Source organism: Salvia hispanica, chromosome 6 (genome assembly GCF_029641045.1).
Source record: "Salvia hispanica isolate PSC_SH4W2 chromosome 6, Shi_PSC_v1, whole genome shotgun sequence".
Classification (NCBI taxonomy): Eukaryota; Viridiplantae; Streptophyta; class Magnoliopsida; order Lamiales; family Lamiaceae; genus Salvia; species Salvia hispanica.
Window position 1 is genome coordinate 21,688,775 of NC_142697.1, and position 26,150 is coordinate 21,714,924.

A 26,150-nucleotide genomic window follows, 5' to 3' on the forward strand; every position below is an offset into this window, starting at 1 on the left:
TAGATTAAATGGGAAAGAACAAAAGAAAACGTTAAAGAGAAAAAATTTATAAATAAAAATGAAAGTAATTTTGGTAGGTGAACAAAAAATGAGACTATTTTCTCGCACGGAATTGAACATTAAATGTGGAATACGTATAACTCAACTTTGTATCGACGAGATAGAAAATCATACCTTCTAAAGTTAATAAATGTACGTAGATAAATAAAAAAGTGAAATGCGTAGTACTCTTTAGCTATATACAACTGATGAAAATGTGAAAGAAGGTGACAGGTCCTCTAGAGTGCAGTGCGGTTTGTGTTATATGTGATATCACTCGATCTAATAGGTCCAGAGGATTCGACTAGACTTCAGAGGCTAGAAGATCATGAAACTATCAGAAAGGGGTCGTTGGGTGCACTCTATTCCTTCAAAAACCTCAACCCACTATACTACAACTTAGCACAAGGAAGTAAAGGATCGATCCCACGAGGACGAAGGTGCTACGAAACTGCATTTGAGGATGTTTTGGGAAAGGGGGTTGGCTGCTGCCACGCAATTTTGTGGGTCGAGAACTTGAAACTACTTGGTCTGAGAGATAAGCAAAACTTTACTCTACCTATTGGGTGTAATAGATCAGAAGAACCTTACTCTACCTACTGGGTCTAAGAACTGAGAGCGTACGGAACATACATGACTTAGAGAAACTGAGATATTTTAAAGTTCTAAGACAACTGGAGTAAACTTAACTAGACAGACTTTCCTAATTTGGACAGACAAGCATAAAGCGAAAAGTAAAGACAAATTTCCTTAAACTACCAGGGTCTGGAAAAGCATGCAGAAAAGTAAAAGGGACAAAGCAAATCGTACTGACATGGTCTGGAGGATATGCAGAAAAAGTAAAGTACATGCAGAAAAGTACTGACACAAAGCAGATCTGGTCCTAATTACCAACAACTTCATCTTCTTCAGGAATCAAACGAGAATAGCAGGTAAAACAGAGTTTTAAACACCATGAAAACAGAGCAAACTTTAGATCTAGACTTAAAACGAGAAATTAAAGCCTAAACTAACAGATCTACGCTACTAGACCTAAAGGATGCAGAAACAGAAAGTAAATAGCCATACTCATGCACAACGTAAACATCAAGCACCAAATATGCGAAACTTCAACTCCAAAACACCAAGATTCAACAAATCCAAACATCTCCGTATGCAAATCCCCAACCTCCAACAACAAACCAACAGATCTCAGCTCCAAACATCCAACAACAAACAAGAACGAAAGCTAAAAACAAGAGATGAACATAAACTCAGAGATATCCAACCAAAAGCAAAGATAAACTTCCATAATAACTAGAAATAAGTCTGAATCCTGCAGATCAAAGTCGGAAACTAGAGTTGCGAACTTAAAAACCACAAAGTACTAAACGAAAGCAATTAAAATTGTTTCTCCGCCTTCACAAGGCGGTGTTACACAACAAAATAACGATGACGATGAGAACCACGGTGGCCAGAATCCTCCATGTCCAAGTGCGCAGCAACACGAAATGAAAATTTGAAGTATGGAACTAGAACTAGAGCTAGGAAAGCGTAGAAGTGGCTGTTCACGGTCTGTCTTGTTCTTCAAGGTTGAGCTCCTTATATATGCGAGGCTCTGATCCCTAGGGTATCCCTCTGGTGATTTGACGCTCTTGCCCTTGAGTAAGACTCTTTAAAATAATCTGCTCTCGCTCCATTCTGCTCCTGTCGCCAACTTTTGATTCTCCCAGGTCCGAACGACGACGTCTGATTTTTACTTCAATTCCATCTCTTTTGCATCTGCCTAACAGGTAACAGCAACTCCTGGGTCCGGCAGATTTACTACGCACCTGAACTCATAAACGCACATTAGCGCCCCAATTGCACAGAATTTTAACCTTAAACCGATGCATGAAACGAGCCTTATCAAAAGGATAAAGACAGATAAGAATGAGAGAGAAAAAAAGAAAAGAACAGATAAAATAGAAGAGATTAAAAGAAAACGTCAAAGAGAAATTTTTTATTATAAATTAAAAGAGAAACGTTAAATAAGACTATTTTTTTGAACGGAAATGAACGTTAAATGCATATTACCTATAATTCGATTTTGTTATTACGAGATAGTAAATTCTGTCTCCAAAAGTTAAAAAACCATCGTAGATAAAAAAGAAAATGCAGATGAAATAGGAGATAACAATGAAAACGTTAAAGAGAAAAAAATTTATAAATAAAAATGAAAGTAATTTTGGTAGGTGAACAAAAAACGTGATTATTTTCTTTCACGGAATCGAACATTAAATGTGGAATACGTATAACTCAACTTTGTATCGACGAGATAGAAAATCATACCTTCTAAAGTTAATAAACGTACGTACATAAAAAAAAGTGAAATGCGAATACTCTTTAGCTATGTACAACTGGAGAAAATGAGAAAGAAGGATAAAGGTAGATAAGAATGAGAGAAAAAGAAAGAAAAAACCGATAAAATAGAAGAGATTAAAAGAAAACGTTAAAGAGAAATTTTGTTACTATAAATTAAAAGAGAAACGTTAAATAAGTCTGTTTTTTTTTTGCACGAAAATGAACGTTAAATGCTTAATACCTATAATTCGATTTTGTTATGACGAGATAGAAAATCCTATCACTAAAAGTTAAAAAAAGTACGTAGATAAAAAAAAGTAGATTAAATAGGAAAGAACAAAAGAAAACGTTAAAGAGAAAAAAATTTATAAATAAAAATGAAAGTAATTTTGGTGGGTGAAAAAAAAACGAGAATATTTTCTTGCACGAAATCGAACATTAAATGTGGAATACGTATACCTCAACTTTGTATCGACGAGATAGAAAATCATACCTTCTAAAGTTAATAAACGTACGTAGATAAATAAAAAAGTGAAATGCGTAGTACTCTTTAGCTATGTACAACTGGTGAAACTGAGAAAGAAGGATAGAGATAGATAAGAATGAGAGAAAAAGAAAGAAAAAACAGATAAAATAGAAGAGATTAAAAGAAAACGTTAAAGAGAAATTTTTTACTATAAATTAAAAGAGAAACGTTAAATAAGACTATTTTTTTTTGCACGGAAATGAACGTTAAATGCATAATACCTGTAATTCGATTTTGTTATGACGAGATAGTAAATTCTATCTCCAAAAGTTAAAAAAAGTTCAAAGATAAAAAAGAAAATGCAGATGAAATAGGAGATAATAATGAAAACGTTAAAGAGAAAAAAATTTATAAATAAAAATGAAAGTAATTTTGGTAGGTGAACAAAAATCGTGATTATTTTCTTGCACAGAATCGAACAATAAATGTGGAATACATATAACTCAACTTTGTATCGACGAGATAGAAAATCATACCTTCTAAAGTTAATAAACGTACGTACATAAAAAAAATGTGAAATACGGAGTACTCTTTAGCTATGTACAACTGGAGAAAATGAGAAAGAAGGATAAATGTAGATAAGAATGAGAGGAAAAGAAAGAAAAAACAGATAAAATAGAAGAGATTAAAAGAAAACGTTAAAGAGAAATTTTGTTACTATAAATTAAAAGAAAAACGTTAAATAAGTCTGTTTTATTTTTGCACGGAAATGAACGTTAAATGCTTAATACCTATAATTCGATTTTGTTACGACGAGATAGAAAATCCTATCTCCAAAAGTTAAAAAAAGTACGTAGATAAAAAAAAGTAGATTAAATAGGAAAGAACAAAAGAAAACGTTAAAGAGAAAAAAAATTATAAATAAAAATGAAAGTAATTTTGGTGGGTGAAAAAAAAACGAGAATATTTTCTTGCACGAAATCGAACATTAAATGTGGAATACGTATAACTCAACTTTGTATCGACGAGATAGAAAATCATACCTTCTAAAGTTAATATAAGTATGTAGATAAATAAAAAAGTGAAATGAGTAGTACTCTTTAGCTATGTACAACTGGTGAAACTGAGAAAGAAGGATAGAGATAGATAAGAATGAGAGAAAAAGAAAGAAAAAACAGATACGTTAAAGAGAATTTTTTTACTATAAATTAAAAGTGAAACGTTAAATAAGACTGTTTTTTGCACGGAAATGAACTTTAAATGCATAATACCTATAATTCGATTTTGTTATGACGAGATAGTAAATCCTATCTCCAAAAGTTAAAAAAAAATGTACGTATATAAAAAAGAAAAAGTAATGAAATAGGAGAGAACAAAAGAAAACGTTAAATAGAAAAAAAATTAAAATATAAAAATGAAAGTAATTTTGGTAGGTGAATAAAAATAGAGACTATTTTCTTTTACGGAAACAAACATTAAATGTGGAATACGTATAACTCAACTTTGTAACGATGAGATTGAAAATCATATCTTCGAAAGTTAATAAACGTACGTAGAAAAAAAAAGGTGAAATGCGGAGTACTCTTTAGCTATGTATAACTGACGAAAATGAGAAAGAAAGATAAAGGTATACGAGAATGAGAGAAAAAGAAAGAAAAAACAGATAAAATAGAAGAGATTAAAATAAAACGTTAAGGAGAAATTTTTTAATAGATTAAAAGAAAAATGTTAAATATGACTATTTTTTTTACACGGAAATTAACGTTAAATGCATAATACCTATAATCGATTTTGTTATGACGAGATAATAAATCCTATCTTCAAAAGTTAAAAAAGTAACTCTAGTTAATTTCAAACTATAGTTAACTTTTTAGTACACTATAAAACACGAACAAACCCTTCGAAGTCTCCACCATTTTTTTCCATTTACAGATAAATTAACATTTCCAAATTTCTCAAGGGGGGTTTTGACTTCTCCCCCATTCCAATTGCCAATTGGTGGTGTTCAACAAAAAAAAGAAGATAAAATCACAAAGCCAATAGCTTCAAGTCCAGCTGATTGGAATTCTCACCTTTACCGGTAATACTTCGTCTTGTATCTTACATTTGATCTTTGATTTTGACGTGGAACTTGTCACCTGTAGTGCTGAATAGTACTAATGTGTGAAATTAAGCAAGAGCTGTTGTGTGTGTTCAATCGTATAGATCCATCGCTTGCGCTCTGTGTGCTGTCATTTTGGTTTTTTGTTTTTGTTTTATAAGGGTTTTAATGATTTTGGGCTGTTTTACTTGTTTTTGGTTGCTTAACAAGATGGTTTTTTTTCTAAGTCTATGCTGTGATTAGGGATTTTGCGGAAGAATTTACTAATCCTGTGTAATGTGCTTTATTTACGTGTGCGGCGCATTATTTCTAGGTTCACATATGTTTTCTGTTTTTTTGCATGTGTCTTTCGCGATGGATTGATGTTATAGGAATTTAAATTGAGTTTGGTGAGCTTGGAAAACGAATAAAACACTATTACCCAGAGTAGTTCACATTTTTATGTTCATTCTTGCAATGTTCGATGCAGAAGAAACAAATTTTATGAAATGGATTAGTCATGGATGAAACTTGAACATTTTGATTTAGTCGTACAAGTTAGATTAGTGGCACTTTAACTGAGTCTACCAAATAGGTAGTCATGCGTAAAGTTCATATTTGCATATTTGTGCATTGTACGCAAAATAAACATTGACTACTAATGCGTTAGCTGCACTTAAAATTTGTACTGTTGAGTTAGCCGTTATAAAACAGATTATTTACACAAAGTTATATTGAAGTAATAAGGATCAGATTTTTCCTTGTATCTCACTTTGTTTTTCCTGGGTTGTTTAAATTTTGATTCTACAGTTTATACCCTTGCAGTTGTTTTCACCAATAACTTTTTGTCTGAGTTGATATGACCTAGCCACATGGATAATTATCTGTTGCCTAATTGTTTTTCCTGTAAATCAGGCCTGATCAAGATTATACGAATATCTCTTCTGGAGACGCTTGGTATTCAACTTAAATTCTTTTTCAGCTGCTGTCAGCTAAGTGCTTAATATTATAAATATGGAGTGCAATAAAGACGAAGCCACCAGGGCAAAGTCAATTGCTGAGAGCAAGTTAGAGAAAAAGGATTTTGTCGGTGCAAAGAAGTTTGCCCTGAAAGCACAAACTCTATATCCAGAGCTTTGTGGTATTTCCCAGCTGTTGACAACCCTGGATGTGTATCTATCTGCAGAAAATAAGATAAGTGGGGTAGTAGATTGGTATCGGGTGCTAGGTGTGAACCACTCTGATGATCATGATACCATAAAAAAGCAGTACAGGAAGCTGGCACTTATGCTGCACCCAGATAAAAATACATCTGTTGGGGCAGATGGTGCATTTAAAATCATTTCAGAAGCCTGGAGGTTGCTGTCCGATAAAGAAAAGAGGGCCGCATACAACCAAAGGAGAGGATATATTGGACTCCAGCAGAATGTCCCAACACAAACTGGTGGTCCATCAGCACCATGCAGGGCACATCAACAGAATGTTCCTGCATATACTTGTGGTAAATCAGTGCCACCTCAGTCAAGTCAACAGAATGTTCTATCAGCCTCACCGCGCCGGAGTAAAAAGAAAGTTCCTCCCGTACCATCCCAGCCTAGTCAACAGAATGTTTCAACACAAGTGGGTTGTTCTTCAACACCATCTGTAGGAAATCAATTTTTCAAATTTGCAAGCGGTTCAACTTTAACCCAGAAATCGCAGAGTAAAACTGCAAAGATGCCCAAAACTCAAAATCCAGCCTTCTATCATCATAGATCCGACACCTTTTGGACTGTTTGCCGTGGATGCAGTATATATTTTGAGTATCTTAAGAAGTATTGCAACCATACTCTTCTTTGTCGCAGTTGTAAGAAGCCATTTATGGCTTTAGAGATAGCTCCACCAGTCTTTTCCAGATCAGAGAAACCTATTCCTTGGGATCGTTGGAAGCATTCATCTAAAAAATTGCCTGGTGGTCAAAATGCTTATGATCCTAAAGAAAATGCTGCAGCTGCTCCAAAACCAGGATTAGGCCATACCGGTCCCAATTCTTTTACGTATACAAACTATCAGCAGGCTCCCCTTCCTAAAACAGCTAATACTGCTGCAGAAAATCCAGGTAATGTTGTTCAGCAGGCACATGATAACTTGAAGAGAGCACATATTGAATCACATGCCTCTTCTAATATGAAAAAATGCTGTAAAAAGGGAAAAGTAGATGATGATAGTAATGGATACGGAACAAAACACAGTATGGCCCAAGGAAATTTTGGGACATAAAACCTGGCACTTGCAGTCAGCCAAGAAGTACCAGAGAGCTGCCACCTCATGAAACCTGGTGCTCGAGACTCAAAAGGAGATTCTGAAGAAGCTAAGTGACTCCAGATTATAGATCAATAGGGAAAACTACAGGATCAAGGAATGTAACAAGGAAGAGTATAGGTAGAACAACAATATGCAAAGGACATGGTAATAGAAATTAGTTATGTTATTAGTAGTGATGTCATGACCTGTGTATCGTTGTTGTTCATCTAATATCTTTGACAAAAAAAAGCCTTTTGTTTGTAACAGTACTTTGTTTTGTAATGAATTTCTTGTGACAATGAATGGGTACCTCCATTAGCATGTATAAAAGATTCCATTTAAGTCATTTACCTGAGGATATGTCACTAGCTCCTTCTGCACATTGATTTTATCAATGAAAGAAGTGCAAAACCTATGTTCTGTACTGATGGATGGTCTCTTAATCTTAGCACCAGCCAATAGCTTTGTGTTTTGTCCTTCTCTTCAGTTATGTGCCTACTGTTTTCAGCTGAAGTACATGTGACAGTTATTTAACATACCATCAGAAGGAAATTGCCACTGCTTTGATTATGCTCCAAGGCATTCCCCATGACGATGGATCAGATTCTAAATTTTGGAGGTATGATTCCTGACTAATATCTGCATCTGCATCTGCATCTTTGTTTTCATACTATTATGTTGTAAGACTCAGCATCCATGCGATCTTATTTTTAGTTTTTCTCACCCGTAGATGAATCAGTGCATGCATAGGATACCATAACTCTTCAAATTATTTTAACATTCTCTGGCATAATTGGTAGTTACATGCAAGATGCTTGGTGTATCTGCTTTATTGACTGCAAACATAATCGGTGCTTCTGGTTGCTGTTTCCCTTTTCACATTTGCATGAATTTGTTTCTGATGCGTTGTGATTGTTTTCATATCTACTTCTTAATTCCTGAAGCATTAAGTCATGGACATAGTATCATGGGAACTTTTATGATGTCGTTAAAGCTACCAAGACAAGATTGGATGGTTGATCTGCCTCTGGGATGATGGCCAACTCTTTTCCTAGAGGTGTTTTTCTTAAAGTTTGTGTGAATAGCCAAAAAAATTGATACCTTCGGGGGTGAAGTACATCTTAGTAGTGAGTTTGTTTACTATAAATCTCTGACTTAATGGCTCACATGAAATTGTCTGTTGGATTTCAGTGGATGACACTGAATATGGTCTGCACAAATAGGAGACTAAGTTTGGAGTAAGAAGACAAAATTACTCTCATAATGAGGATTTGCATAAATGACATGTCTTGGTGGCTCATGGATGCTATGATGTTGAAGGTAAATCTTTTTGAGAATATCATCAGACATTATGTCCAAATTTTGAATAGTTGGGTGAATAGTTATAAATCTGGACTTTGATGAAGTGAAATTTTTTCCATTGTTCAGTTCCTCACTCTTACATATGTTCTATATGTGAGACTGATTCTTGAGAGTGAATGCTCTATCTGTAAAATTCATTTTGTTCTTTTTGATTGTTTTAAACTAGAGACTTTGTATGCTCCGAATCAGGAACTCCGATTGTTTCTGTATCAAGTATTTGGTGGCATAGAGGTATGTCAGCCATGATTTCTAGATTGGCATGAAGAATTCATTCACTGTTGCTAAACCTGAGATTCAGGTACTTATTGGCTTTGCAAATTGCAATTTTGACTACGTTGGCAACAGACTAACCTAAATTTTAGTTAGGAATGTAAGCAGATCTAATTAGTGAAGTTTATAGACTAGATCGAAGCTAGAATATTTTATTTGTATTTACCGGTCACCGAGCATTACTTTACGACTTGTAAGAAACATTAGTTATGGTATTTGGTTAGAAAAGAAATCATTTTTAATTTCAATTTTAATGCTATAGCTTTAATGAGAAGAGGACTACACAGATCTCAGTAAATAGACCTCCCATAAAGCACAGTATTCTAACCTGTATTTTTCATATAAAAAGTAGCCAAAATTTTCCCAAATACAGGGCACAATTTTCCAATGTAATTGACCTACCTTCCAATTTCGTATGGTTCATCCAACATGAACGAGAAAGAAAAAAATTCTGGGATGAGATTAAAATGGCTAGATTACTTATGATGAATGCTAATGAGCTAAATATACCCTGTACAAACCCCTCCCATTTGGAGATGCATCCTGGCTTAAGCCAATACAAGCTCCGCCTCCACCTGCTGCTCCTGCTCTACAAACAACTCTGATCCACTATAAGGTACAAGTATACGTTTTATCTCTTCCGCGTTAAGAGTCTCGTACTCCAAAAGTGCATTTGCAAGAGCATGTAATGCCTTCTCATGCTGCAACAAGCATTTCACAAGATTCAACAAATTGCACCTTATAGGGAAATGCATAAACAAATGTAATGACATGTGCATATATATGCCTATTATAATCTAATCAAGTCTTATCTTTACAATCTATTTTTTCTATAGCGGCTATTATACTGGCAGAGTTATCTTTAGCATGAATACAAATGATTCTATATATTCTACTGATGTAAGAACTAAGATGAGTGACCCTTGAAAAATATAATGATTATAAGCCAACCTTTTTCAGCAGGGCTTTTACACGATTATAAGCCTCCCTCAATAGTTTGACAACCTGAGAAACGAAGAGAAAATTTTATATGGACACAATATAGCCTACTAAATGTAATGGTAAGAGATAACAGAAGCATACTTCTGCATCAATACGAGATTGCATTTCTGAACCAGGTCTTTCCTTAATATGAACTGGTCCAATTTCATCACTCATCCCACAGGATGATACCTAGAAAAAAAGGGGAAAAAGAAGATACTTTTACTCCCAGAATAGTTGTCAGAACTGTATATCATATAAAAGTAAATCTAAAGAAAATCTGAAATTCCTCTGCAAGTGATGATGATAAATATTGCATCCAAATATGTCAGCCAAGGTAATGCATTGCAGGAAATACCATATACTGAGCAAGCTCAGTCGCTGTGTTAAGATCACTACTTGCTCCAGTAGTTATATGTTCCTTGCCAAAGATAAGCTCTTCGGCCACTCTTCCCCCCATACAAACATCAAGACGTGCCAGCAGTTGCTTCTTGCTGATTGAGGTCTCATCATCAGAAGGAAGCTGGGTGACCATGCCCAAAGCAGATCCCCTTGGCATAATTGTTGCTTTGTGAATTGGATGTGCACCTTCAGTGTTCAAGGCGACAATAGCATGGCCACTCTCATGATATGCAGTAAGCTGAAAGCAACTAGGTTAATCAGACAACCAACATAAAAATTATCACAGAGATCATTTAAAATAAGGTAACACAATTTCCAATGTATCAAGTAATACTAAATTACATTTGATCCACACATGAAACAAACTTGTTCCAAATCATAAAATGAATTCATTGGCTCCCCTCCCAAACAAGGAAGGGGGACAAATGAAATGATGGAGCATCTTTATCTTTGGCATGTGAAGGAATTTATTTAGCATATAGAGAAGTGAAAATTCAGTGTTTACCTTCTTGGAATCTTCTGATAGAAACATTGTCTTCCTTTCTGTTCCCATGATTATCCTGTCTTTGGCAAATTCTAACTGTGCTGCAGTCAACTTCTCAGCACCTTCCACAGCAGCTTTAATGGCAGCAATATTTACCAAATTAGCAAGATCTGTTGATCAGAAAACACATTAGTTATGTTTCAAAATTAACAATTTCATTAAGGACAAGGGAATATATCCTACTAAGATCAGGTAATGTCCTTTTTCTTATATTTTTATTGATCAAAGCAATCAAGAAATGATCTACAAAGAACCCCAAGCAACCTCGAGCAAACTAGTTGAGTATTGTGTTTTAGACGCATTCTAAAGTGAGAGGAAACAGCACAGAATATACAGATATCTGTTCTCTGTTTTCGGGGCTGTATATCAAGTCATTGAGTTGATAAAATATTGAATAACGACTAACTAATGCTTGCCTGCTCCATTGAATCCTGGGGTACCACGTGCAATTGAGTTTACATCAACATCATTCCCCAAAGGTTTATCTTGTAGATAGAGCTCCAATATCTCTTCACGACCCTTAACATCTGGACTAGGTACAACAATCTAGAAACAGGTCTTTTGGGTTAGATTCAAGGCATGAAAACATTCCGATGAAAAAATACAGATAAAATCTTAAACAAATCTGTTTGATGCACTTGAAAAAAAAAAGAACAAAAGAAAGAAGTTTGAAACGAACACAAATCAGGTCCAACATGTTCATATTAATTAATAAGTAAATAAGCTTCTATGTACAGTAGTAAAAAAAATGCGTCTTGAGATATTTTTCTCTTGGAAAAGTTAAGATCCACTGGCAACACCAGAAGTTGATATGTCAGTATGTCTACAACTGTTAAATATTGTCCCAGCAGTTTAATAACTTTCAATCAACTTTAGACTGATATACTTGAGAATGCACAGCTTTGGCACAATGGATAATGATGAACTGACTCCAGCGTCAACCAAGCAGTTTCTGATATGAGAAAATATACTCATCTAATAAGAGAAGATATACTTACATGTCTGTCAAATCTACCCGGTCTTGTTAAAGCTGGATCAAGTATGTCAGGCAAATTCGTTGCAGCCATAACAATAATTCCCTGTAAGAAGTTCATATTGCAATCCAATTAGAATGCAAGACACAGTTGGAAAGTAGGGCCCTACTATGTGACTTTACCTCATTCTGTTCAAAACCATCCATTTCCACAAGTAATTGATGTAGTGTTTTCTTTGTATGACCTTCCCACTGCTTGCGTGTAGACCCAACAGCATCAATCTCATCAATGAATATGATGCATGGAGCCTAAATGCATAAAGAAACTCAGATACCCGGAAATGTTGAAACAATAATACATTTTATGACATACAATATGTAGTAGCATTAGTTAAATTTGTTAAGGTGATAGTATTCCACCCTTCTACAAGAAGATCTATGTTCACACTATAAATTAACTAATTATTTTGTTAAGTGATAGTACTTAAATGCAATATTCATCATGAAAAAATGCCAGATGTATTAGGGAAATATATGTACTGAAGAGTGAAGTTTCAGCCATGGAGCATATTTAGATTATCAGAGCAAATCTCCATACAGCATTTGTTAAGGACCAAATATTGTCATTGACTCACCAAGATAAACATCTTAGTGGTATCTTATGACCAGAGTGAACAGGAAGAATGAGTACTGTACCTTCTTCTTGGCTGCCTGAAACAGGGATCTTACACGGCGAGCACCAACCCCTACAAACCTAGCACAGGAAAAAGAGTGGTTAATTTTCTACCCATGTGTCGGGATTGGGTATCGATTATAAATTGGTAAAATCTTGGACATACAAAATCCCGTATAATGCTAGCCTCATTGGAAAGTGAAAATTATCAAACGACTTGTTCACACCACTAGCCTCATGGCTACAAAGATAAATGTGCACAAGATAATATAGTACTAGTCATTCTATTTTAGTAATAAAGGAAATAAACCAAGTGCTTTCACAAGCTCTTACATTTCTTCAAACTCGGAGCCCGCTCTGTAAAAGAAAGGTACCCCGGCCTCTCCAGCTATAGCCTTCAAGTTACAGGATATACAGTAATTAGAAAAGAATAATATCACTCATACTCAATGGCCTTCTTCATTGGATGTTGCTTGGTAGGAGGACGGTTTGGAGTAAATAAATATTTCATCACAATATGAACTGGCATACCTTGGCAAGAAGAGTTTTCCCAGTTCCAGGGGATCCGGTCAGAAGAATTCCCTGAATTTCAAAGGCCTCTTAAAGGACACAGCAGGGAAAATGAGATCAAAGTAACAACTAAGTTTTTTCAGCCAACAAACCTTAGGTAACTTCCCTCCTAGTCGAGTGAACTTTGCAGGATTTCTTAGATACTCAACAACCTCCTCAAGCTCTTGTTTAGCATCATCACAGCCTTTGACGTCTTTAAATGTCTTAACATTCTGCCACAGTACTATTTAAAAATTATATTGTGTTTTAACAGCTCAATAAGTTAAATGAGAAGGAAACTTGTGGTTTATGTCAAATAAAAACCAGTCGTACACTTTTTAAATAAACCATTCATCACCGACTAAAGAGTAATCTGAGCACTTCCCATAGGTAGAAACTCATGGTAAAATGCAATATTGCATCAAGCATAATCTATGATAATGTGATAAACAAAATTGATTAGACAGCACATGAATACAAGTGATCAGAAAATACCTACCTTCTCTGGCATTATTTCTTTATTCAACTCTTTTGGAGCATAAGAAGAACCAGTACCAACTCCAGGACTTCCTATCCCACCTAAGCCGCCAATATATTTCTGAAGTGCAGCTGCACCCATTATCCTTGATAACCACAAATATTTCAATGTCCGAGGAATAAGAGTAAGATAAACATCTGAGTGCACACTTGATCATATCGAACTTTTCATTCAACCAGGAAATTAACCAAAAACAAGCAATGTCATCAAAAGCAAACTCATGTATTTGTATTAAAGTTGCAAGTAGTGTTCATACCACACAAGACCAACAGCAACAGTGAACACAATAGTTGATATAACTTCTTGTGCAAAACGGGATGATCTACTTGACAATTTTGGGTCCACCTGCAGTTTAGAAGATGTTAAGAGTTGAACACACATAATTGAAATCAGAAGTCATAGAATATTCAACATTCTACTATTCCAGTGATTGATCACTTGATTTTTGGAAGGTCTCTTCTTGACTTACCATCACAACATGTAACGGCTGTTTCTCAGACACCCCAGGGTTAGCAAAAGGCTCTTCATCATTCTCTGAAGCTCGCTGTTTGAGCTCTTGCAGCTATGAATGATATTCAATAGTTAGCCAAAGACAGTAGAATTGTGTTGAGAAAACAACGTTATAAGAAATTCTACAACCTACGATGAATGGTATTTGTTTAGCAACAACGTAACTTCAAATACTTCACTAAAATTTGTAGAATATTTAATGTGACAAATGCAAAACAAGACAATAAAGTAGCACTCAGAATTCAAACAGAGATCACTTCAGTCAGTGTAATCCACCGTAGACTTCACCTGTTTGGCTGTTTCCCATAAAAACCCGACTTTAATCAACTTTAATAGATCCTGATCCTACTGTATCTTGGCATTCTCCCCTATTAATGTTAAAAACTTAAAACGTCCCTAGGGACAAGAATAAGAGATTCTTTCTAATTCATATGGTTAGGAGAGAGGTTGGTAAAACCGCCAAAGAAGGATGGGAGATTGTTTCCTAATTCAAACTATAAAAAAATGTGGATAGTAAAGGAAACCCAAAATCACTAATGATTGGGTCTCACAATTAGGCCACTCGGTGATTTGAGCTCAACTTGCACTCCTAACTGCAGTGGGAAATACTGGGCATGAGGGATTATGAAGTTCTCTCCTAGTCTTGTAATTTCAATGCTATTCATTCGACAAATGTTATTGACATTCAATGACAAGAATGTCAGTGAAATATGCGAAGTCAATGGAACGAGCAATGATGAAAATATCTTGCCTTCTCTAAACAACTTATTTTATGATATATACTGTGCTATACAAAAGTCAAAGGGACTCAGAACTGGTAGAATATTCCTTCATATTTCTGGGGAAGTACTAGCAGCACCAACTAGAACGAAGCAGTGGTTGGCAGAAACTGAATTGGTTCTTATCAAATCTCCACATTCCAGTACATAAACTTTTTTTTTTAAGATAAATAAGACAGAGTAGTGAAACTCTTAATTTAACTGATGGAAACGAAACAGAGACTACACCATACTTCTCAAACTGAGAAACATAAGATGTGTACCAGAGAAGGAAGACTAGAAGGTTTTCCAGATTGCTCATCGGGCAAGTACTCAGAAATTGCATTAGTGGAAACTAGTGCTCGGAGATATTCCACCACTCCCCTGCTGTCTACGGCATGCACCCTCTGTTCGAAACGCTGGATGACAGACTCCGGACTATAGAAAGAACAAAATTAAAGTTCATCATAACTCTGCGAAAAATAAATTCATCAACTTCATAACTTTATCGTACAAAATAAGGATTCATCAACATCAAGAAGGTGGTAAGCATACAAGTGCAAAGCTTATAGTACTTCACTAAATATCCCTAACAACAATAAGGAGTGAGGCCAATATAATCAAATTGAGCAACAGTTAATTCGTTCCTATCCGTCATCACATTGAGCAACAAATGCTGCAATCATTTATCTTGTTTACAAACATAAGACGAGTAAAAAAATAGGAGCATAATTAGTGAAAGCATCGCCTTTTGAGTTTTGAGTGATAGGAAAAACATAATGACAACCTGTGCTTATTGAGCTCCGCAAGAAGAGCGCTCTGCTTGGCAGCATCCTTGGGATTGGCATCAGCCTCCGCAATCAACCTCTCCAACCGCTTCTCCTGCCTCCAAAACGGCCACCAACTGAACCAATCCGAATAAAGAAACTTCTCAAAGCCCTCTCTCAACCTGGCGAAAACTCCCACAAGAAACACCATAATCGGCAGCCTTTCCTTGACATCCCCATTCTTCACCTCGCCGGAGGTCTCATTGAGCACAGGCCCGCTACTTAGCTCGGCTATTTCCGTGCTTTCGCTGAAAGAATCACCACTAGTCGATTCAGTGGGTGAGGTTAAATCTTCAGGATTCAATGTACAGCAGGAACGATGCCGCAAAAATCTTGACTTGAAGGGGAAGGAATTGGCGCTTAACCTTCTAGGAAAAGAAGATTGAGGGGATGAATAGGAAAGACATGGTTTTAGAGAGACAAGAAGAGGGTTTAATTGGTGGATTGAGGGCTTGCAGATGAGAGAAGCCTGAAGTGTTATTGTCATTGTTGATGGATTCAAAGAATCAATTCTTTCAAGATTAGCTCCAAATTGAGGGTTTAAAAGCCACAATAAAGTGTGCCGTGTTCTTCTTCCCTACCACAAGATTGGATTTCTACCTTATCCATGCCTTCTGGGATTATATGGTAAATAAGTAGTAACCTTATTTTAATTTTTTTTATTTCTTAATCATGTTATTTACAAACACTGAAAATTGACTACGAAATCAATAAACTTATTCTCCGCATACTCAAGATTAAATTGTTTTGTTTCAAGATCATCCACTATGCATGACCTAAAATTAATATTGTCATAATTGAAATTCGAGACTCATAATCTAAAGCTAATACTACATGATATAATCATGATATTAAGTAACATATCATAACTATCCATATCTACTATTACCCTCAGTTTTGTCTAATTCTAGAATATATCATGTTATGTAAGGACTTGCAATTACTAGTTGGCACCATAGAAACTTAATCGCTATGCATTCATATTAGCAATGTTCGATACAACAGAAAAATGGAAAAATAATTAAAATAATATTAGTGGTTTGTGAAACTCAATAATATAATGTGTATTAAAACATTTGATTATAGTCGCCCATTATATTTTGATTTTTTTATTTGTTATGTTATTAATTTATAAATAGAAGCTTAGAAATAGTAAGAAAAAACTAAAATCTTAATTTATAATACCTCCAAACTTTTACAACATAATAAAAGTTAAAATTTGCAATAAATATTCAGATAATGGGGATAGAGATGAAAAAAAATGAATTTCATATTTCCAATGTGATTCATCACACGCTCACAACGTTATATTAAGGTCAAACAAAAATGATGATTGATAATTGATAAGAAACAAACTCATGATTAGAGCAATAAAGGATAAAGCTTATAAGCACACATTGAAGCCGCAAACTGCACACGTTGAAATTTATATTTAGTTAAGCTAAGATGTCAGCAATAGAAATTACAACACAAACGACGATAAAACTCAAAAGAAGATAGGTCAACATTTCATGGAACACCGCCCATACTTAGGAGGGAGGCACAACCTTGGCTACCAAAATCCTGCCTTTTTATAACTCAATTTAAGACGATATGGATGTGCAAAACAGCAGTAGCATTAACCGACGAAGCAGTTCCCATGGCCAGTGAACAGGGACTGGAGCTTCTCTGACTTTGCACCATGATTTCATAACTTTGCTATTGATGATGATAAGGGTGCATCGGAGATGAGTGTGGTTGCCCATTTTGCAAGTGAGACGGTACTGCCCCAGGACCCATTGAAGGGGGGGCTCCATAATGGTAATTATGCATTTGCTGAGGCATCGCTGGGTTCCAGCCTGTTGAATGAGGCGGCGGTGCTGCATGAGGATCAGGACCTGGAGCATATTGCGTTCCATTGTAAGTAGGAAAGCCTGGGCCTCCAGAATATGGTTGTCCTCCAAAAATTGCGGGTTGAGAATTTAGAACTGGAGTATTTGGGATGGTGTAGTCTCTGCTTCTATCATTATTAACCTGAAAGCATAATTGAGTCAATATACAAGTCCAGAAAGAGCATGTTCTCTGGTTCAATTTGACATTTTACGCATCTCACCTTTATACTGAGATCAGTGTGCCGAGAATATGAGATATGAAGCTTACAGTATCCTCCATCATATATGCAATGTCCTTCTAAAGCCTCCTTTGCGACAACAGCAGTCTGGACATCTGCAGCATGCATAATAATAGATGAAGGAATGAAGCAATGAGAAAAAGACAGAAAACTAGTTAAAATCAATCACTGTTTCGTGTTATAAGTTCATAGTTTTTTCAAGAAATTAGCATATTCGTTAAAGACCAGATTAAGTGTAAAAAGCAACAAATAGCAACTAGCCAATTTTATACTACCTGGATACTGAATCAATGCTTGAAGACCGCCATTTTTATCAAACATGGCAATTTTTAGGACAGGTCCAAACGATGAAAAGACCTGAAGTGCAAACAAATTACAGTACATCAGTAAGGAATGAGCGTATAACTAATGTCTAAAGGAATTCTAAGGTTTCAGATGTGTACCGTTTGTAAAACATCCAAGGTAACTGCATATTGCATGTTTTCAATGGAAGCAAGTAGAACATTGCTCTCAGGCTCCATTTTTTTCCCATCAACTCCTACACTAAACTGAAAGAAAGCAGAAGCACATTGTAAGAAATTACTCTCATCCACAAATAAAACTTCAGGCCCAAGTAAATAGTTTTTCTAGCATGTCATCACCAGGTTAAAAAATTATCTTGAAAGCCACTAACAAAAGGAACCATTGAGCAGAAACTGAAAAAGGTATATACATCAATCATATCCCTCAGATACCTCTATCCACACATACTAAGGACTAAGGAGCAGTGGATTTGAACATATTAGTGTAAACAAATTACCTGTCCACTTGCATCTATCGCTGATGAAGCAACCGGGAGCATAGGATTGGTATAGTCCCTAAATTTACCATAGCAGAAAAAGATAAGAATGTTATATAAGTATAGGCATAGCTCTAACAGAGAAGGGACCATGTCAAATAAATTTCAAATATGAATTCATAGAACTTGTGAAACCAGAACCATGATACAATTCAGTCTACCATAATGCAATCAGGCCAAAAAGAAAACTTAGTTTACCTACTACGGTGGCTCTGAAATTTTACACTCAAGTCTGTATGTGCAGAATATGTTATCCTAAGGGAACATGGTCCGAGCTCTGGAATCAAATACCTGGCACAAAACAAAGATAGAAACAGAATATTGACAAAAAGTTTCATTTCTCATATATTACTTATAAAACACACATATAAACAGACTATTTTATAAGTACATAGTAAAAAATAACTTAAACACCCTCAAAATTGAAGTATGTGTATAACAGGCTAATTGAATCAAGTTATGTCACAGATAATTCAACATGTTGATAAACAGCTTTGTCTTCTCCTGATACAAGCCAAGTAGGCGTGTTTTCAATTGGTTATTCAGAATACAATCAAGTAGGGTCGCTACACAAGATGATATACATCTTTTAGTTATTGATGTCAATACTTCACACGCGTTGGATATCCAGTCAACTCTACCCTACTCGAATACTACCTCCGTCCCACAATAAGAGTCACATTTTGCCATTTCGGTCCGTCCCACAATAAGAGTCACATCTCACTTTTACCATAAATGATAAGTAGGCCCCACATTCCACCAAATTATTCCACTCACATTTTATTATAAAACTAATACTATATATAAGTGGGACTCATAGTCCACGAACTTATTCTACCCACTTTTCTTTATATTTCTTAAAATCCATGCCCACACCAAATGTGACTCCAATTGTGGGACGGAAGTAGTATTGTTTTTTGACTTATCACCATCTCCCCAAAATCTACTCACTGCAGTAAGACACCCAGGACCGAGAAAGGATAAACTTAATCATATACCTATTAAAGCTATAGTAACTAGAACCAGCTAAAGAGTGAGGGATAGAGTGGTGTGAGGAACATGGGAGTACCGCTTTAGCACAGTTGTAGATCCCAAAGCCAAATATAAAAACCCAGATTACCTTGGAATGCTTCTCCCATCAAGAGCATCTTTGGCAGTAGAGGCAGTCTCTGAATCTGAAAATTGCACCAGAGCCTAATGGCAGTGGAAGACAGATTTTATATACTGATAGAAACCATTAAGAAAACAATGTCATCAGAATAAAGATCTACTGAAGATATATACCTGGAACCCAGCAGTCTTCTCAAAGGTAGTAATTTTATGAACAAACCCAAAGGCTGAAAATACCTGCAAATCAAGCAACAAATAAATTAATCAGAAAAAGGCACACATTGTTTATTGATTACGTCTATTGAAATCTTAATTAGCATACATCCAGCTAATAAAAAAGAAGAAAAAAGAAGCCACAACATTCACAAAGTAACAGTTTACCAATAGGAGGTTACACATAAAAATGACTGAAAAGTGACAAGGAACAACGCATTTTTAAGGATTAACTAAATAAAATCCCACCTAAAGTATACAGAACTGAATGAGATATGTCAATAAAAGAAACAGGAATAAATCTCTCACATCATGTAAGATGTGCAGAGCCTGCAAAAAAAAGTGACAGGAACTAAAGGACAAAATTGGGCAACAGTTTATAGACTCCATGTAAACACTTGTTAGCATTGTAGAAGGGTCATTGTAATATTGTATTATGAATGAAATACACAAACTAGGATAGTGTATTTGTGACAAGTTTTAAAATGCTGGCCAAATGCAGACTGGGAAATAACAAGACAAACTTTGCAGGGAGTACCCAATAATTTCTCAACTGTCAGGTACAACATCCTAAGGCATCAAAGTGTTTTAAGCTGGTCCCAGTTGCATTGTTGGGATTGCAGAAACACTTTTACAGACTAGCATTTGTAAAAACTAGTCAAGTGAGATCTCCTTTCTAAAATTATAAAATGGAAAGCATTCATTAAGTACAAAGACATGAACAAGCAAAATTGAACACAAATGCTAGAGTTACCAAGGTTATGAAGTAAAATAGTGAGGTGCCAAAAAAAAACCAAAAAAGAAAAGGGAAAAGGAACTATTTGAGGTTTCTTAAGTAGCTCGGGGTAGAATCATTATGCGGAGGAAGGGAAGAAAGAGCGAGTGTTAAGGAAGGAGAAAGAAGACAAACACACATGTGCTCTTTCTCCCAATGCAATAAGCTGCCATCGAAGATATTTCCTTGGCATTTTCCTGCTGATTCATTCAGACTCTTGTTAAATAAAGCTTAAGCAGGACATACCACAATCTAGGCACAATAATATCAAACTAACATCCTTGTATTGCCACAAATTTGCATGCTTTGATTTCGTGTTGGGGATGCTCAATTGCTTACCAAGTGTAGGACATCAATACTAACAAGACGTGCATCATCTCCCTCAATTGTTACCAAGAGTACATTTCCAGCAACATCTGCAGTAGTTTTGTTGTTCACTATTTCTTGCCTGTTTGAATATTGTAGGTAGACGGTTTTCCCTCGTACCTGAGGCGGCTCAGATGATGATGCACAATATGATATCATAGCGATAGCTTGATTTAGTTCTGCCTGGGGTTAAGAGAAAACACATCAGATCATAGAAACTACCAAGAAGTCGCAGATCAAGCAAAAGTTAAGACTTACAAACTCAATAAAAGCCTGGTTCCTATTTGCTCCAACATTACACTTTGTGTTGACAACCTTCCCAAATGGCTTCCCCAGCTCAACCAATTCCTCTTCAGTACATTCCCATGGTAGATTCCTTAAATGGAGAACCTTGGATGGAGTTTGGGTGTACCGGAACTGCGGCTGGCTGGAAACTGATGACATTCCGAGCTGTCCAAAATGGAAAAATTCGAATTCAATTATGCTGTTTAAAATAGACCAGATTTTATGACTTTTAAAGTTTATAAAGAAACGTCAAACTCCCAAACCCAAGGTGATAATCATGTCTGCACAGTGCATTGATCTAAATTGTGTATGGCCACCGATTCAGTTCACAAGCATAAATCCGTAAGTAACTCCCCAATACGACAACGGGTAAAAGAAAACCGAACACAGCAAAAAATGATTCTAAATAATACCCTGGATGATGATGCAATACCGAACTCCTTTGCCAGGAAATAGCGCACGGGATCAAAGGAACCAAAAAAAGCATATCTAAATTTGTAAGTAATTTAATTGCAAGAAAACGGAAAATCATCACATTACAACAATGGATAAAGCCTCAAACAAGTACCTCTATCTGTAAACAAGAATCTAAACTTAAGAACCCTAAAAAACCAACAAAAAGAGTAACTTAATAAACAGAATTTAGAATGAGGCATAAAGGTAAATCAAAGGACACAGGGACGAGTACCTGACAGAATAGTTATGAAATTAGGGATCCGAGACGGTAGACAGCTGCAGATCGAAAGCGAAAAAAAATTGTTTATGTGAAATTTTAGGGATTATTTTCGCTCGCTAGCCTGGGTGGAAATGTAGTTTGCAGAAAGAGAGAGATTTTGCGTGGTTGATGCAAATATGCAATGTCATATTTTTGTTTTTGGGCCACAATGATGACACTATTTTGTGACGATGGGTCTAGGCCTACTTCTTCGGCCCATTTGTCCATGTTCTTAGTTACATCGATTTTATGTAATCCATAAATATCATTCAATTGATATATAGTTCAACAATTTCAACCATGAAATATTGTTTGATAATCGATAACACATAGTACTAGCATTTTAAAATCCATTTAGCACGCTTGGTAAATTTCCCTCTCTAACCAATGGATTCGAGATTCAAGTCATTTCGAGTGCGAATGAGTATAAAATTCCAAAATAAATTCCTACATATCGTGTGTTGGTGAAACAATGTGATTTTAAAAAAAAATTCACAAGTGAACATAGGTGGCTGACAATATTTTTTTGTCATCGACACATGTTATGTTAATTTAACAATGTAGCAATGAAATTAAGTTGGCAGTTGTCATACAAATTAGAAGGGTGTGACCTTTGTGGTCCTACGACATATATTTATGATCGAATCATTGTATTCTCTTCATAAAAAACATGCACTAGTTTTTTTTTACCATCGTTATCTTCATGTGAAGTTCAAATGCTTGATAGAATTGAGACTTTTTAGAACCAAAGAAGTGTTAAATCAAGTTGAAAGAATATTAGTAAAATTTGGTTCATGAAACTCATCGTTCTCCCAGTCAAGATAACAAAAGATGAATTATACAAACAAAGGTATAATGTATGACAACCAAGATCGAATATTAATCACTCCATAATATCATAAATTTCAATTTAAATTAAATTGATACATTTCAATTTAAATTAAATTGAACAAATGGGCATCTAACATGATCCATGGGGATTGCTAGTGGAGTGAAAGTAGAAAGGTAAAGAAATCAACTAACCTAAACTACACATTACACTTAATTAATTCTGAACGACTACATTAATTAATTAATACAGCAACAGTGGGTTAGTGTAGAAGCTTATCCACATTTGCTTTATTCCCATTACCAACTGCAAATGCTTTCTCCCACTTAGTTAATAATTAGCAGAATGTCTGCTGAATCTGATCGGCCAACTCTTCTGCACTCAATTGGCACTGAATCCCAATCTAACAGTTAAACAAAAGACACAATATATGATGAGATTAAAATATGTGTAATAGATCAAACAGTAAGCAGTAGGTGGAGAAGTTATTCATTAACGTCCAAAAATAAAACAGAAGTATCTTGTTGTTTTCAATGAAGAAAGGTTGTTTTCAAGAGAAACACAAATATGGCCCAGCTTACCATTAATCAATACAAATAGGTACACTAATCATATATCCTTGTATGTTTTTTAACTTTTAATGATTAAGATACATGTATGCAGTGGGTAGGTAGCTATCATCTCAATATGTTTATTAGGTCGTCACAAGCAATGTAACACTATATTTTATACAGTAGTAATTCTTTCAAATTTCATCTAATTTGAAATTATATTTATAACCAAATTGATATAGTACCATTTAATTAAAAATATGACTTTCATTAAAATTGAAATCACATAATTAAATAATTAATGCTTCAAAATTTTAAAAATAAAAAAGACAAAAATTGTTTTAGAAGAAAAATAAAGATTTTAATAATAGTAAATATATTACCACAAGAAAAATTAAAAGAACGAAAATTTTATAGTAGTAAAATTTAGAACAAATAAAAGAATAGAATAAATTTATTTTTATATTACATGAGATTTTTCCATTTTTTATTAAAATTAATAATGAAAACGGCTCAAATGAAGCCTACCCCGCTCCCAAAAAAAAAAAAAAAACTCGCAGGTGGTGTACGTGGCACTGATTAGCTATGAGCCACGGTGGCGTGCACACGGAGGAGAAGGCGAGTGTTCAGCAGACTTGTGCAAAAGCATTACAATGCACGTTGTGTAACTCGCCTCGTACACTATGTTGTGTTGCACATAGTATAATATGTTCGCCCACTTTGTGTAAAAATTTTATACGCCCTTAGTAATAATTTTCTTTCCCTTTTAATAACATCATGTATATAGATAAAAGAAGTTATATTCGTCCACAAATGAAATAAAATAACAAGAATAATACTAATTCCAAATGGAAGTTTTGTTACCTTAATGGTGAAAGAATTGAGCATCGTTTCGTCAACGGTACTGATGCTGACGTGAAGGATTTCAAGGGCAAGTTCTTCAAGCGCAGAAATGATCTTGAGCACTTGGCCGGGGAGGCGGTGCGACATCGTTTTGAGGAGCAGATTAGGGCCGGAAAACTTGACCTCAACTTGAGCTACGGGCGATTTGGAGGTGGCGACGAGCTCATTGACGGCGTCGTTGATGGTAGAGGAAGTGGAAGAATTGCAAGGAGAAGGATCCACGGGGCTTGGTAGAGGATGCATCCAGGGTTTGTAGGGGCTGCTCGGCTGCGGAGTCCTCGGGCTCAGAGGCGAAGGCCTGGGGCTGAGGACTTCGTTGTAAGCCGCTTTCCGTTGCTTCTTGGCTTCCAAGGACTGCAGCACCTGCTGCAGCTCGTTGATGTAATCCACCACTCCGCCTATTATCGACGCTTGGTCACCCTAAGCAAATTGCAATTACGACATTAGATTAGACAATCAACTTTTTCGAGTCAGCGGAAATAATTAAAGAAGAGCGCTGCTACGCTATAGCTTACTCTTTTAACATAGAAACAAGGCATGAGAGAGCGGAGCACGGAGAGATGGTCGTTCATTTGCTTCCGGCGGTTTCTCTCCACGGTGATGTGCGACTTGTTCTGCCCTTCCTCCACCGTGCTCACCTTCTGCCGCTTGCACGCCTGAGAAGTGGCGGCGAGTTGAGACTTTTTAAGAGCCGAGTTTTGGAACTCGAAGGTGTCCGGTGATGTCGTCAGATTGTTGTATTCCCATGCTTCGAGAATGCTGAAGATGTCGTCGGAGCTCGAGAAATTCGTGGTTTCCTCGAAAAATCCGGATAATGTTTCAGCATCCATGGATTTCTACAATAAAATCGGCAGAGAAATTGGTTTGAAAAGGGAAAAGGGTGAGAAAGTATATAAGCTAAGGACCCCAAAAAAAGAGTCAAATTGGGAGGAGTAGAAAGGGACGGAACATCACCATCAAATAGTAGTATGTGTATTGCGTTTTTGTGAGGCGGAAACGTTAGGGGAAAAGGGCGAAGAGAGAGTGACAGAATGATAAATTGCAGAGCCGTTAGAGAGAGAGAGGGAATTGATATATAGTCTTCAATAGGTAATTAGGTTAAAGGCACAGAAAAGTACTGTGTGTCTGTGTCAGCCTCATATGGAGTATGTAATGACAGTGTACGTATTTACTGTATTACTGTCACTTGTAGGGAATGAGATCTCAGACTTGTTTTGCACGGCTATATGGAACAGTAGATCGTCTACTTCCAATCGTACATATGCATGTATTTTGATATAAATTCAAATTAATTGAATCCTTAAATAATTCTATTTGATCCTCATGATGTATATGGATTGATGGTATAAACGACTAAGTTTTAGCTTAAACTTACTCCAATTTGTTTGATTAATATATCAACAACTACAGCTGCAGACATTTTGCTAATTCTACTTTGCATGACTTCAATTCAAATAGCAGTAGTTTTACTAGTTGATTGTGGAGAAATATAGTGGCAATGCGCATGCATGTTAGATCGCATGCATCCACGTCAACATGCATCTCATGTAAAAAGGCCTAAAATCTCAAAACCAGATCAAAAAGTAAGAAACTATGGGACTGAAAAATAGGAGATTGCTGCAATATATATATATATATATATATATATATATATATATATATATATATATATATATATATATATCTAGTAAGTTATTTAAGTAGAATCATTTTTGTCCATAAAAAGATAGGGTAACTGCTCGATCGGCTTTGGAATGTGACATTGCATATTGCAACATTTAGGATTGTCTGGCCCGACATATGTAGTGCTATATGAATAAGTTACAAAAAAACAAAATATAAAAGCCAGCAGATCAATAATCATATATACACAGTGGA

General features: G+C 35.6%; 3 protein-coding genes and 1 pseudogene across 10 annotated transcripts; 1 reads left to right on the forward strand and 3 right to left on the reverse strand.

Annotated features, from left to right (window-relative positions):
• Positions 1-4,736: 4,736 nt before the first annotated feature.
• On the forward strand, positions 4,737-7,536 carry LOC125207674 (uncharacterized; annotated as a pseudogene). Its single transcript, XR_016132230.1, has 2 exons — positions 4,737-4,907; positions 5,823-7,536. The product of XR_016132230.1 is annotated as an uncharacterized LOC125207674 (transcript).
• Positions 7,537-9,131: 1,595 nt separating this feature from the next.
• On the reverse strand, positions 9,132-16,090 carry LOC125207673 (ATP-dependent zinc metalloprotease FTSH 11, chloroplastic/mitochondrial-like). Its single transcript, XM_048107113.2, has 17 exons — positions 15,538-16,090; positions 15,035-15,188; positions 13,952-14,044; positions 13,739-13,827; positions 13,444-13,567; positions 13,058-13,177; positions 12,927-12,977; positions 12,729-12,790; positions 12,419-12,476; positions 11,906-12,031; positions 11,748-11,828; positions 11,166-11,295; positions 10,711-10,859; positions 10,162-10,443; positions 9,906-9,995; positions 9,774-9,827; positions 9,132-9,523 (listed from the first exon to the last, which is right to left on the reverse strand). The coding sequence occupies exons 1-17, from the start codon at positions 16,062-16,064 to the stop codon at positions 9,371-9,373; spliced, it is 2,343 nt and encodes a 780-aa protein (XP_047963070.1). The 5' UTR covers positions 16,065-16,090; the 3' UTR covers positions 9,132-9,370.
• An 884-nt stretch (positions 16,091-16,974) lies between these two features.
• On the reverse strand, positions 16,975-22,108 carry LOC125206380 (polypyrimidine tract-binding protein homolog 2-like). Of its 6 annotated transcripts, none has more exons than XM_089061329.1 (12): positions 21,248-21,316; positions 21,110-21,172; positions 20,963-21,039; positions 20,763-20,820; positions 19,810-19,872; positions 19,646-19,719; positions 18,724-18,816; positions 18,487-18,544; positions 18,131-18,235; positions 17,963-18,044; positions 17,670-17,782; positions 16,975-17,590 (listed from the first exon to the last, which is right to left on the reverse strand). In XM_089061329.1, the coding sequence occupies exons 3-12, from the start codon at positions 20,998-21,000 to the stop codon at positions 17,276-17,278; spliced, it is 999 nt and encodes a 332-aa protein (XP_088917455.1). In that variant the 5' UTR covers positions 21,001-21,039; positions 21,110-21,172; positions 21,248-21,316; the 3' UTR covers positions 16,975-17,275. The 6 variants fall into 6 exon arrangements, with proteins under 6 accessions (XP_088917455.1, XP_088917453.1, XP_088917454.1 ...); XM_089061327.1 differs by having other exon boundaries at positions 20,763-20,823; XM_089061328.1 differs by having other exon boundaries at positions 20,763-20,823; positions 21,110-21,168; positions 21,248-21,315.
• A 755-nt stretch (positions 22,109-22,863) lies between these two features.
• LOC125207855 (transcription factor SPEECHLESS-like) lies at positions 22,864-25,344 on the reverse strand. 2 transcript variants are annotated; one of them, XM_089060484.1, is made up of 4 exons: positions 25,227-25,313; positions 24,788-25,108; positions 24,234-24,692; positions 22,864-23,221 (listed from the first exon to the last, which is right to left on the reverse strand). In XM_089060484.1, exons 1-4 carry the CDS (start codon positions 25,227-25,229, stop codon positions 23,156-23,158), a joined length of 849 nt encoding a protein of 282 aa, XP_088916610.1. In that variant the 5' UTR covers positions 25,230-25,313; the 3' UTR covers positions 22,864-23,155. The 2 variants fall into 2 exon arrangements, with proteins under 2 accessions (XP_088916610.1, XP_047963314.1); XM_048107357.2 differs by having other exon boundaries at positions 24,788-25,344.
• Between the last annotated feature and the right edge of the window lie 806 nt (positions 25,345-26,150).

Coding starts and splice junctions, on each gene's coding strand:
- LOC125207673 (XM_048107113.2), bottom strand. CDS start 16,064: ATGACAATAACACTTCAGGCTTCTCTCATCTGCAAGCCCTCAATCCAC. Junction 12,791..12,926: donor GGAAAACTCTTCTTGCCAAG/GTATGCCAGTTC, acceptor TGTAACTTGAAG/GCTATAGCTGGAGAGGCCGG. Junction 9,828..9,905: donor AATCTCGTATTGATGCAGAA/GTATGCTTCTGT, acceptor TTCGTTTCTCAG/GTTGTCAAACTATTGAGGGA.
- LOC125207855 (XM_089060484.1), bottom strand. Junction 24,693..24,787: donor CTTGTTTCTATGTTAAAAGA/GTAAGCTATAGC, acceptor CAATTTGCTTAG/GGTGACCAAGCGTCGATAAT. Junction 23,222..24,233: donor TCAATTCTTTCACCATTAAG/GTAACAAAACTT, acceptor TTTAACTGTTAG/ATTGGGATTCAGTGCCAATT.
- LOC125206380 (XM_089061325.1), bottom strand. CDS start 21,433: ATGTCATCAGTTTCCAGCCAGCCGCAGTTCCGGTACACCCAAACTCCA. Junction 19,873..20,962: donor GTATTGATGTCCTACACTTG/GTAAGCAATTGA, acceptor CTTGATTTGCAG/GTATTTTCAGCCTTTGGGTT. Junction 17,783..17,962: donor AGCATTGATTCAGTATCCAG/GTAGTATAAAAT, acceptor TGCATGCTGCAG/ATGTCCAGACTGCTGTTGTC.